General features: G+C 55.6%; 1 protein-coding gene across 1 annotated transcript in view; it reads right to left on the reverse strand.

Moving 5' to 3' along the window:
• Positions 1–12,977, reverse strand: part of CPNE2 (copine 2) — a 52,712-nt gene that overhangs the window by 22,413 nt on the left and 17,322 nt on the right. The window contains exons 2-7 of the mRNA XM_020903797.2: positions 8,929–9,146; positions 6,195–6,374; positions 4,411–4,485; positions 2,208–2,279; positions 733–816; positions 356–445 (exon numbers count right to left, since the gene is read on the reverse strand). Of these exons, the coding sequence (XP_020759456.2) occupies positions 356–445; positions 733–816; positions 2,208–2,279; positions 4,411–4,485; positions 6,195–6,374; positions 8,929–9,108 (681 nt within the window). The 5' untranslated portion in view covers positions 9,109–9,146. The remainder of the gene's footprint in view (positions 1–355; positions 446–732; positions 817–2,207; positions 2,280–4,410; positions 4,486–6,194; positions 6,375–8,928; positions 9,147–12,977) is intronic.

Below are 12,977 nucleotides of genomic sequence, written 5' to 3' on the forward strand. Positions count from 1 at the left end.
CTTAGAGACTAGTAATCACCATCTTCATCAACGGCGACAACACTTGGTTGTTTCCAAGGTGATCCTGCATTCATTAGCTTAGCGAGCAGCACACAGCCCTCCGGGAAGAACAGGGCAGCCACTCTGTTCCCATTTTAAACAAGAGGTTCACAGAGATGAGGGCCCTGCCCAGATCAGTCAGAGGGTCCGGCAGACCTGGGACAAGGACTCAGGTCTCTTGCTCCTCCCCACCACGGGTTCTTCTTGCATCTTAATAAGCAAGAGCTTTGCCAAGGCACCCCCAAGAAGCCTCAGGTGACCGGGAGGCCAGAGCTGGCAGGGTGGGCAGCAGGGCTCCCGCAGCCCCCCCACTCACCTGGATGGGCTTCTCCATGTCCCCATCGCACAGGGACACCAACGGCACGGTGAACGGCTTCCACACGGGGTCCAACGTGTACTTGATCACCTGCAGGACAGTGAGGAGGCCGGGGTGAGCAGGGGCCCAGGGGTGGCAGTGCTCTGGGATCGGGCCAACACAATGGGACAGGGGGAGGCAAGGTGGAGAGACCCACAGCCACGCTTCTGGGGATGGATGTGAGCACCCCTGTGATGAGGAGGGAGCAAGTCCTTAGGGGCCATCAGGGGTTTTCCTGGGCACTGTAGGATGTGCCTGCCGGGTCCTGCCCCGAGCTGTCAGGGTGGCCAGACTGCAGGCCCACTAGCTCAGAGACCCCTGGACCCCCACACACCCACCTCAGTCCTGTGGACCAGCATCCACTTGCCATCATCTCCTGGTTTATAAAACTCGAGAAATGGGTCTGACTTCCCGAATAGATCCTGGAGGAAGCGGGAGGATGTGGGTGAGGGAGGCATAACTACCGGATTCAGATGGGGTGGGGGTGTGGCCCAGCTGTCTCCCTTCCCCCACCCCCAGTGTCAGGAGCGGAACTGCTGGTCCCACTCCCTCAGCCTCTGCAGGGCTCAGCAGAGACCCAGGCAGTCGCAGACTCCTGGAACCAAGCAGCATCCCCAGGAGAAACCACCCCATCCTGGGGTGACCAGAGCTTGTGCTCAGAGAGCTGGAGGCCTGGAGACTGTAGAAGTTACAATTCCAGCATCTCAGGTGGGGCAGGACGTCAGAGAGAGAATGTTCCCAGGGCAGGGGGAGGTACCCAGCAGAATGGGATTTTAAATTATTTTAGTGGGGTTCTGAAAAAATAAAAGCAAAATTATCCTAGCAGAAAAGTTCTTTAAAACTCCATTTAAGAAAATGTGGAGTCTATAACAGGCTACATTCAAGAGTGGGGAGAAGTAAAACAAATGAGTAAATAACATACATTGGGACTTCCCTGGTGGTCCAATGGATAAGAATCTGCCTGCTAAGGCAGGGGACACAGGTTTGATCCCTGATTGGGGAAGATTCCGTGGAGCAACTTAAGTCTGCACATCGCAACTACTGAAGCCCATGTACCTAGAGCCCATACTCCGAAACAAGAGAAGCCCAGCACCATAACTAGCCAGTAGCCCCTGCTCAGTGCAATTAGAGAAAGCCTGCAGCAATGAAGAGCCAGTGCAGCTCCCCCCCCCCCCCCACACACACAAATAATAATAATATACACTAGGCAGGAATTAGCAATAAAGAGACAAGTAAAGGAGACGGAAGTAAAGGGGGCGGAAGGTTAGGGACCACTGCAGGGTTCTTCAGGGAAGGCCTAACTAGAAGGTGACATTGTGAGCAGAGGCCTGATGAAAGCGAGGGAGGGGACAGTCATGAAAAGATTCTGGGCAAAAAACATCCCAGGCAGAAGGCACAGCAAGTGCAAAGGTCCTGAGGCAGGAGGGTGCCTGGTTTAATCCCAGACAGTGAAGAGGCTGATCTGACTAAAACAGAATGAAGGCAGGGAATGTGGAAGGGGTGAGGTCAGGGAATCAGGGGGCTATGGATACATTAGGTGGGGTCCTGTAGGTTATTGTAAGGACCCAAGCATTTACAGAGATGGGGAGCCCCAGCGAGTGGGCTTCCAGCCATGTCTTGAATACCTCCAAATGATAAGAAACCTCAATGGTGAAGCAGTCTTAATTTGGGGTGGCCAGCAGGGCGGTGTGCAATGGACTTGTCCCTGGAGGGGCAATGAAGCTGGTGGCCAGAAGTCCCAGGCCATACAACCCCAGGGCTGGGGAAGGGTTGCTGCCCCTTGATGGAGAACCCCCTCCCCTCCCTGCCTCACCTTCTTGTCCAGCTTCCTGCCCGCCAAGCTCAGTGTGATGACCCGGTTATCTGACAGCTCCTGAGCAGCGATCTGCAAGGACAGAGGGAAGTTGGGGGTTGGGGTCTCCCTCCTCTGACCTCCTTTCAGGCAGGGTGGACACAGGATGCCCTAGCAGTCAATTCTCCAGGGTGGGGTGGGGTGGGGTGGGGACAGGAAAGGAAAAGTAGTACCAGGTGACTTGGGATAAGCCTCTTGTCTTCCTAAAACCTCAGTTTCCATCTTCTGGAAAATGGGGCTAAATAACTCATCTGGATCTGAGAATCAGAAAGTGACCCCTAAGTGGCTCAAGAGAGGCATGAGATGGTGTGGGAAGACGAAGCAGGGATCAGACACAGGGATGATCTAGAGCCCTGGGGAAAGGTTCTGGGTAGGGGAATGGCCTGCCAAGCCTCCTCATCCCCCCACTGCAGACCCAGAGTGCACATACGGCCACCTCGAAACACCCAAGGCATCGGAAATTCTAGCAACTTTGCTGTGCAGTCAGGGAAACTGAGGCCCAGGGCAAAGGTGGGACCACCTGAGCTCCCTCTGCTGTCTCATCAGCTCACGCTAGTCATCAACCCTCCATGCCTTTCCCATCAGCCAATGCCTCCTGCCCCAGGCTGGCCAGAGATGTGCCAGCTGGGTGCCCTCGAGGCTACCATCTGCCCTCTCTGGGCATCTCCCTCTCTCTAGAGCCGGCAGGGAAGGCCCTCTGGCCAACAGGCACCCAAGTGGGTAGGCACCCAAGTCCTAGCTCTCTCGGCGAGGACCTCCTCTCCTCCCACACCTCTAGGATAACCCTACCTGCTGAATGAGCCATTTGACTCAGAACCACAGACAGAGGCCAGGCTGGAGGCCCCTCTCTCCTGCCTCCCCTCCAGCTGAGACCTTGCTCAACAACCCTATAGCGCAGGCCCTTTTATTACCCCTATTTCAAAAGAGGAGGGTACCCAGGTCTGGAGGGGAGCTGCTGGAAATGGTGGAGGAGGGCATACCAGCTGGGTGGGGTCCTTCTGGGCTGGCTTCCGTGTGCAGGACAGCTGACCAGTGGAGGCACTTAAATGGGGGAGGTTTTGAACCCCAAGAGGTGGGAGGAGGCTGGGAGGGGACATTCAAGGTGGCAGGAACAGTGGATAAGAGCCTGGAATAAGTGCTCCCCGGTGGCTGACGTGGTAAAGAATCTGCCTGCAGTCTAGGAGACCCAGGTTCGATCCCTGGGGGAGCGAAGATCCCCTGGAGAAACAAATGATTATCCAGGAATCCCATGGACAGAGGAGCCGAGCAGGCTTTACAGTTCATGGGGTTGCAAAGAGTCGGACATGACTGAGCCACTAACACTTTCACTTCGTGCTTAGAATTCAGTTTGCCTGAACTCAGGCCCATGGTCATGAATAGGGTAAAAGAAACAGCTGAGATCGCTGGGTCCCTCCCAGCCCGGAATGCATGGCTCCACAGGCAGTGGGGAGCCAGGAATGTTCCAGAGCAAGCGAATAACGCCGCATGAGCAAAGACACACAGGTACAGCCCTCCTCCTCCCAGCACGGACAGTTTCGCTGGCGTCACAGGCTCTGAAGGGGAACAAGCCAGGAGAGCTGAACCGCCCCGGGGCACTTCTTCTCTGGGATCCAGCTCCCTCATCTGTAAAAGCAGACTCTGCCTTCCAGAGTCTGAGGACTAAAGAGCTCATCCGCTCAAAGGGCCTGCGCATCGCAAGAATCACTCTGTCGCGTAGGGATCATTGCGCATCACCGAATCTTTGCGCATCAGAGGAATCATTGCGCATTGCAGCCACGAGCCAAGCTGCGAGGGACAAGGAGCTCCTGAAACCGCCTGAAAGACCACCCAAGGGAGGACAGCAGGGGCCAGGGCCGGGAGGGGATGCAGGGAGGGCTGTGGAGGCCTCCAGGGAGGAGTAGGAGCGCCCCGGCCCGGGGAGACGCCGTGGGGACCCCTGGCAGTCCCCCTGCACCCCCCAGCTTGGCAGCCCCGACGCATCATATATGGAGGCAGGAGCCCGTTGCTAAGAGACCTGTTGCTAAGTTGTAAGTTGGGCCTTTTTACTCCAAACAAAGCTGGTTATTATCTGCCAGTGAAGCGGCCCATTGATGGGGGAGGGCAGTGGGCAGCGCGGGTGAGGGTGGGGAGGGTGCCCATGGAGAGCGGGTACGCGGGCTGGTACCGTAATCAAGCCCTTCCCCGCAGGCTTGTCATTCATCAGCAGCAGAGGCCGAGTTATCTTCTTGCTGGAGACGATCTGGAGGGAGAGAGGAGGGAGGGGTGCTAGAAAAATACTCAACAGGCACTGCTTGCAGCACAACACTCCATGCCAGGAGCAGGCTAAAACCTCCCCCTGTGGGTTCCCCGCCGTGGGAGACAGACCGCCACCACTGCTAGCTCCACTGGGCAGCTGAGGCGACTAAGGCCCAGAGAGGTTGAGACACTTGTCCGAGGTCTCCCAGCTGGGTTGGAATTCCAGCAGTCCGATTCCCGGGGACCTGCAAGCCCCCAGGAAAAGGCTCCTGGAAGGCTCACGTTCTGGAGGCTGCTGAAGGGAGACTGGCCAGTAACCGCCTCCCCCAGAGTTATCCAGAAGCCCCCTTCTCCCTCCGCGTGTGATCCCTGATGGAGAGGATCAAATCCTGACTCCTTCCATGTATTTTCAATGGTTTGAATAATGAAGACATTCACACAGGATTCAAGGATCAGTACATACAGGGAGGACAAGGGAACACACTGTGAAGTCTCCCTCCCACCCGCCTCTTTACCCCCCATTCCCACTCTCTCCCTGTCCACCATGGTTCTGTTTCTCAGGGGAAATGCTCCTGTTTCTTTGTGCTGATGTGAGCATGTTCTTACTGTCCCTGTGCTAGCTTTTCTCCCCACCGGTTCCACTCTCGGCCTTCTCTGTGCCACTGTGGACTACTTCACCTGGCCCCCCCCATCCTCCAGATTGAGGGGGTTCACCCCTCCCCCCAGTGGGGGTCTAGCAGGAGGGGAGAAAAGGCTTAGCTGAAACTTCGCTGCTCATCAGCGGCCTCGGTTCCCCCTGTGGTGGCCACAGCTCTCCCCTGGCCCCGGGCAGTACCACTTCCTGCACTGCCCCTCCCTCCAGACCAGGGGTGGCCGGCTGGTGTCAGGCCCGATGCAGGTTTCCCCACCCCTTGTGGGTTTCTGCTCCACCCACTACCCTCTGAAGGTGTAGACACACCGCGGGGACCTGAGGGACACACCTCACTTCTTAGGCAACTGCCGGGCCCTTGCTTTTTTCATTGAACATCATTTCCTGGAAGGCCCAGGGCGTTTCAGTCTCCACGAGAACCTCTTGGAGCCATTCCCATTTTATTCACCCATTCTCCCTACAGGCTGAGCAGAGCAGTCATCACAGTTCCCAAGTAAAACGGGAGGCTCAGAAGGCCGTGGGACTTGCCCTAGAGCCCAAAACTGTTAATAGTGATCGGAACTTGCGTCAGGAAGTCTTAGACCTGCAACTTCCATGAGCACACCAGAGAGTGAGCCGGAGGGGGAAGTGTAACCCAGAGAAGGAAAGAAAGTTGCCCAAGGTCACACGGTGAGCCAGCCGCGGAAGTGGGACGACCAAGGGTGTCTTCATGGCTGGTCGAATGCTCCTACCCCAGGAAGTCAAGACTGCACCTGCTTGCTTCTCTCTCTCAGAAGCTCTGGCCACAGGGGCCCGCACCCCTCTTTGTCACTGTGCTCAGCATCTGGGGATGAGAGCGCTTCAGCCTGGCCCCAAGCCCTTTTGGGTTCTTTCCCCCTTTTGGTGCCTTCAGTCCTGCAAGACTGTCTGCATTTGTGTTGCCACCTCTGGGGGCAGGTGGGGAAAATGGGACCAGGGAATGCAGGCAGCAGGAGACTCCTCAGGAGGTGCTCCATCCTTGGGAGCCAGGCGACTTGCACTGACCCCCATCCTCCTCGGGGGTGGAGGGGGGGGGGGCGGCTCACCGTGCCCAGGCTGCAGGAGAACTGGCCCAGGAAATCATGCTCCTCCAGCTGCATGCTTGACTTGTCCTGGTCGAACAGGGCAAACTTGAGCTTCTGCACCTCCTCAAAGTGGTAGTCAAGCACGAACTTCTTGGAGAAAGCGGGGTTGAGGTTGTTGATTGCAGTCTCTGTCCTGTCGTACTGGCCAAGGAGCAGGGAACAGGAGTCAGAGTCGGGGAGCCAGTTCACCCCTTCTTTGTCATTGTTTAGTCACTAACTGGTGTCTTTCATGATGCCACAGATTGTTACCCACCAGGCTCCTCTGTCCATGGGATTTCCCAGGCAAGAATATGGAGTGGGTTGCCATTTCCTTTGCCAGGGGAATCTTCCCAGCCCAGGGATCAAACCTGCATTAGCTGGTGGATTCTTTATCACTGAGCCACTAAGAAAGGCCTGTTAACCTCTTCCTGGGCTATGGGAAATCATGGTGTTTATTCACGGAACACCCACCTCTGTGCCAGACACTCAGGGCAGTTATCCGTGTGGCTGAAGCAATCATTACTCCCAGCTCACATAGTAGAACACTGAAGCAGAGAGGTTAAGTGACTTACCCAAGGTTGAACAGCTAGAGGGCATGGCCAGGATTTGAACCCAGTCCTGACTCCAGCCTTCACGCTTCTAACACACTGGCCCTGGCTCCATGCCCAGGTTCTAGGATGAGAGTTCAGACCCTGTCCCCGCCAAGGTTAAGTGACAGAGGGAGTCTCATTTCCCATGGGAACCTCAGTTTCCACTTCTGTAAAATGAAAGGATTTGAGTGTCTGTGGCTTTGCTCCCTTTTTATTTGTGGAAAATCCTTTCTTCAAACCGTTTTACATGAAGGAGGAGGGGTACTTAGGGGGAGGTGAGGTCGGGGTTCCCTGTCCCCCGTGGAGGCAGATGTTTGTACCTTCACAGAACCCTGGGATGTCAAAACTGGGAACTGAGTGGCCCCACCCCCCATTTAGAGTGGAAACTGAGGCCTGGGGAAGGACAGGGCCATACACTGGGGGTCACTGGTGGGGCTGGGACAGGAACCCCGCCTCCTGACTTCTCTGCACTGAGGCCCCAAACCACAGAGTCTGGGTGACAGTCTATTTTGGGGCCTGGGCTGTGTTGATTTTTCCTCCCACCCATTCCATTTCCAAGGGCCAGAGAGCAGCAGGGATGGAAGAGGTCTTGGCCCCGGGCTATTTTTAGCCAGGGTGGCTGGCCTGGGTGGGAGAAAGATTATTGAGGAGGGTGGGGGGAGTGCTGTGAATGGAGGTGGATGCCTGGGGGAGGAGGGGGTGGACATCACCCCTGAGGGGTGGGGCGGGGCAGGAGTTCCTGAAACCTGGCTGATAGGACTCCCAGCACTCCTTGGCTGACCCGATGTCCCACCTCCCACTTCTGGCTGCATCACCAATGTGCTGGGTGAGACAGGTCAGTCCCTCCCCTCTCTGGGCCCCATTTTCCCCTCTGCAAAACGGGTCAACAGGCCCAGCCCATTTCCTTGGCATGGGATGGAGCCAACAGATGGAGCCAACATCTGTGGAAACTCTTTGTAAACTACTGTATGTTCTGGGGGACGCCCACCGAGGCCTCGTTAAATAACTATGAAAAGTAAGAGACATATATTGGAAAGTTTACATGCATGAAAAATTATCTGGAAGAATGGATACCAAACCATTCATAGCTGGTTCTCCCTGACAGGTAAGTTCCCAACCACTTTGATTTTCTGAATTGTCTCAGTTTACTACAATGCATATAGATCCCTTTTGGAATAGGAAACAAAGCCATTTTTAAACCTTGAAAGTCTTAATGGCTTGGATTTCTCAGTGTCCTTCCTCAAGCTACATCTTTCCCCAGTCCGCAGGCCAAAGTCTTCTAGCTCAGAAATCCTTGGCTGTGGCACCATCAGCATCCTTAGCTCTGAGGCTCTCCAAGGTAGGCATTAAAAAAAAAAATCATTTCATAGATGAGGAGACAGGCTCAGAGAGGGATAGCCATTTGCTCAAAACCACACAGCAGGGAGTAACAGAGCTGGGTCTTGGCTCAGCTCTGGGACCAAAGCCTAATAGAGTTCCCTGTTTCTCTCTTTGCTCCTCACTGACTGTGCTCATTGAGAAATAAGTGGGGAACGTTATTTTAAAAATGGAAGCATTTTGCAAAACTCTCTTTTAACCATCTATTATAGTAACTTAAGGGCTTCCCTGGTGGCTCAGTGGTAAACAACCCACCTGACAATGCAGGAGACCTGGGTTCGATCCTGAGTTGGGAAGATCCCCTGGAGAAGGAAATGACAACCCACACCAGTGTTCTTGCCTGGGAAATCCAATGGACCAAGGAGCCTGGCGGGCTACAGTCCACAGGGTCGCAAACAGTCGGACACAACTGAGCGACTGAACAACAACAATAGTGGCTTAAAATATTATAAACACTAAATATAAAATTCTGTAAACATAAATCTACAAATTATTCAGTTCAGTCGCTCAGTCGTGTCTGACTCTTTGCGACCTTCCGGACTGCAGCGCACCAGGCTTTCCTGTCCATCATCAATGAATATAGATATTTTAACTATTACTATAAACATTTCAGAATAACAAATTTCCAGGGAATCCCCAGCTCCTGCTCCAAGTACTTCCAAGGGCCTGACCCCAGGGAGGCAGGGGGAGCGCTCCCCAGCGACTGCGTCGCCCACCACCCTGGGCAGCCGCACACCACGGGACCTCACCTCCATCCACCTGCCATCGGTCTCTGTGAAGAGGACACAGAAGGGGTCGGACTTGGAGGTGACATCCCGGTCCAGCAGGTTCTGGCCACTGACGGACAGCTCCACCTTGCACACGCAGTACTGGGAGCCCACGGGGGCCGCCCCCGAGGCCGGGGCACCCCCACCGGGTATGTAGGCCATGGGGGTTGGCAGCGGCGGCGGCAGCAGCGCCTCACAGTCTAGGGGGACAACACTGAGGGTCAGACAGGGAACAGACATCTGAAACAGCCCTCCACACCCTGGGGAGGCATCACCACCTGGCCCTCAAGATGTGGAGTGAGAAGTGTGTGTGTGGTTGGGGAGGGGAGCAGGTTGGGGAAAAGCCTGGAGAAAGAATGCACGAAATGCATGAAAAAGGAATCTCCGTAGGTGAGTGTTTAGGTTGTCCCTGAAGTTGCTCTCTGCTTTGGTCTGTCTTTACCCGTGAGATACACACAGGTCCAAGTTGCTCCTGTCAGAGCAGTAACACATCACGATGGACACAGGCATCCCATTCATGTTGCCAGGAAGACCTGGGCTTCTCCTGAGCAACTGACATCTTGGCACCTTGCAACACCAAGGCTCGCTCATTCACCCCAGAGTGTCTACCTAGTGTCTGCTGAGTCCCAAGAACTGTGCCAGGGCTGGGCCCGGCAGTTAAGAAGAGGGCCCAGCTTCAGCCCTCTCTGAGCTCCTGTTCTAGCCTGGAGGGCAGCCAGGTCTTGTGGGCTGGAGACTCCCAGGGGGAGCCGGGGCTTTGTTCTGAGAGTGATGGAAGCCTTGGAGGGTTTTAAGCAGAGAGGTGACATGATCTGATTTGTGTTCTTAAAAGCTCGCTCCAGCCCCTGTGGGGAGAAGGGGTTGTTAGACAGAGGAGAGGCAGCAGGGAAGCCAGCGAGGAGGTGGCTGTCATCCAAGCAGAAGGATGGAGTCACAGTGGCAACGCTGGGCCCGCCCCTCCCGCTGACCCGGAGCCCAGCCCAGTTCCTGAGCGCCAGCCTTTCGCTGGGCCCAGGTCTCAGGAGGCCTGTGCGAGTGTGGGGCTCCAGACGCAGCACCCCAGGGCGTGCCTGGCAGGCAGAGGATCTGAGCAGAGACAAAGCCAGTGCTCAGCGCCCTCCCTCCCACCGTCTGTCCCTAGAACCTCATTATAATCACACGAGCCCAGAGCATCAGGACAGCACTGCAATTTGCCTGCAGGATTTATTCATGTCGTGTAAAAATTAGTTTCCATCGGAGGGGCTGGAGAGTCGCACTCCCCCTCACTGTGTGCAGCTGGGTGGCCGTGCCCCATGGGGGAGGGGCGAGCAAATCCTCGACTCAGCAAGGAGAACGGGGAATAGTGATGTCCTGCATAGACATCGTGGACTTCCCTGGTGATCCAGTGGCTAAGAGCCTGCGCTGCTAACGCAGGGGACCCGGATTCAATCCCTGGCCAGGGAACTAGATCCTGCATGCCCCAATTAAAGATCCAGTACAGCTAAATAAGTTTTTTTTTTTTTTTAAAAAAAAAGGACATCTTGCCAGGGGGCTGAGAGAACACCTGTTTATGCTTACACCTACCCATGGAGGATGGGGAGGGGAAGCATGACAGCCACTCCCATTTTGCAGATAAGGAAACTGAGGCTCAGAAGCAGAAGTCACCTGTCAGGAACCAGAGGCAGGGCGTGAGCCAAGTCTCCAGACTCCCAGGCCAACATATGGCCTGGGCAGGGGGACTGCTGGGCATGGTGGGGATCTAGAACCTAGGTGGGGACTATCTGGGGTGTCAGCCAAGCCCAAGGGAGCCTTAGGCTAAGAGCGCCCCAGTGCACCCAAGGTCACTAGTTCCTCTGGGGCTACCCTGTCCACACCCCTGCCTCTCCCATCATCACTGATGGGATAGATTCCAGCCCACTCACTTCCTCTTCACCTCACAGGCCCCCTTCCTAACAGCTGAGATGTCACTTGGGCCACCATCTGCCCCACTGCCAAGTCAGAGACCTCTGTTTTCATTCTGGGGGTGTCAGGTACACACACCCAGGTTCACACACTTCCTGGTGCATGTACACACGGATACACACATATACCTAGGCCCCCAGACTAACAAATGTGAAGGCAAGCACTCAAATGATCACTCTGGGGCCACTTCTTCCCACTCTGCCCCGGATCTGAGCCACCATCACCACGCGGTTACTGCACTGTCCTCCTGCCCCTCACTGGCTCCGGCCTGGCTGAGGGTGTGGCCAGGAGGGCCAGGTCCCACAGGAGGGTCGGGCTGGGTGGGACTCCTCAAAGCCCACTGCCACCCCACCTGGATCAGCTCGCAGGCCCCGGAGAGCCGGAGCGATGGGTGGGTGGGGAAGGGGCACTCCACCCCCAGTTAGGGGCAGGTCCCCCATCCCCAACTCACCCTCTGGCTGGAAGCTTCTAGATGCCCGAAACGGGGAGCACATGGTGTCTGCAGTGGGGGCAGGCGGGGGTCAGAGTGGATCCCTCTGTGCCAGCCGGCAGCGGGCAGGCAGGCCGGACCCTGAGGCCTGACGCAATGGAAAAAGAAACCACAGCCTAGGCTGGGCCAGGCCCCCTCCCCTCCTACTCCAGCAAGAGGGCCGCAGGCAAGGTGTCATTATGGGAGGGCTGGGCCCGCCCTGCATCTGGGCTGGGCGGAGAGCTCCCTGATGCAGCGCAGGCGCCCGCAGGTAATTGGAGGCTTCGGGCTGGAGAGGGGGTCTGGGGAGCCAGGGCCCACTTGTGGATGGTCCTGACTCCTGGTCCAGATAGACATAAGCCTTCTGGGGTGACCAGGGCACCAGGGACGGGATCAGAAGACAGGGATACAGAAGGGATAGTATTTCTTTTTACAGAAAGCAGGGCAGAGAGTGGGCAGGGCTTGGGAATTCCCGTTCATTCATTCAGTCAACATTCCTTGAACACCTTGGGCTACAACAATGGATAAGACTCAGGCTTAAGCTCCCACAGGGTCCACTGGCCCTGAGCTTCTAAGGCATCTTACTCTTGAAGCAGAAAAAACAGAATCTGGGGACTGGGGCTGAGCCACAGGTCTAGAACATTCCAGTTTCAGCCAGAAACCTAGGAACACATCATCCTTGGCCTCTCTCTTTCCTTCACCCCCTATCCTACTACTGCGGTTGGTTCTACCTCCAAGATGTATCCAGAATCCTCCCCATCTCCCCTCTTCCACTCCCCTGGCCAATGACAGGTCTCCCTGAGCAACCCCAGACTCTCTTTTCCACACCAGAGCCAGAGGGAGTCTTGAAACATGCAATTTGGGGGCAGGGGTTTCCCTGGTGGCTCAGTGGTAAAGAATCTGCCTGCCAATGCAGGAAATACATTTAGGTTAGATCCCTAATCCAGAAAGATCCCACATACCACGGAGCAACTAAACCCATGTGCCACAAGTACTGAGCCTGTAATCTAGAGCCCGGGAGCTGCAACTACTGAAGCCTGCTTGCCTAGAGCTCATGCTCCTCAACAAGAGAAGCCACTGCAATGAGAAGCCTGTGCACTGCAACTAGAGAGTAGGCCCCTCTCCCCCCGCACCTGCTGTGCTCTCTGAAACTAGAGAAAAGCCTGAGCAGGAATAAAGACCCAGGACAGTCAAAAATAAATAAATAAAAATTAAAAAAAAAAAACACAAAACACATGCAAATCAGATGCTACCACAGCTCTCCCTGAAAATCTCCCAGGGCCTGCATTTCCTGGTCACACAATCCAAATCCTCTCCCGACCCTCCCCCTCATGCCATGCTCACCCTCACTCCCCGTGCCCCAGCCACGCCGGTCTCCTCCCGCTCTGCAAACGTGCCAACCTCGCTCCTGCCTCAGGGCCTTTGCACTCGCTCTTCCCCCTGCCAGAGATGCCTTTCTTCACACGACAGATCTTAGTTGTCAGCTTAATGTCACCCCCTGCCCCAGAGCCTTCCCTGGTCACCCAAGCAAATGTAATCTCAGCCCAGCACCATTTTCTTCGCAGAACAATGTGACGTACAAGCATTTTACTATTTGTCCATTTGCCTTGTGCGCTGCCTG

Source organism: Odocoileus virginianus, chromosome 20 (assembly GCF_023699985.2).
Source record: "Odocoileus virginianus isolate 20LAN1187 ecotype Illinois chromosome 20, Ovbor_1.2, whole genome shotgun sequence".
Taxonomy (NCBI): Eukaryota; Metazoa; Chordata; class Mammalia; order Artiodactyla; family Cervidae; genus Odocoileus; species Odocoileus virginianus.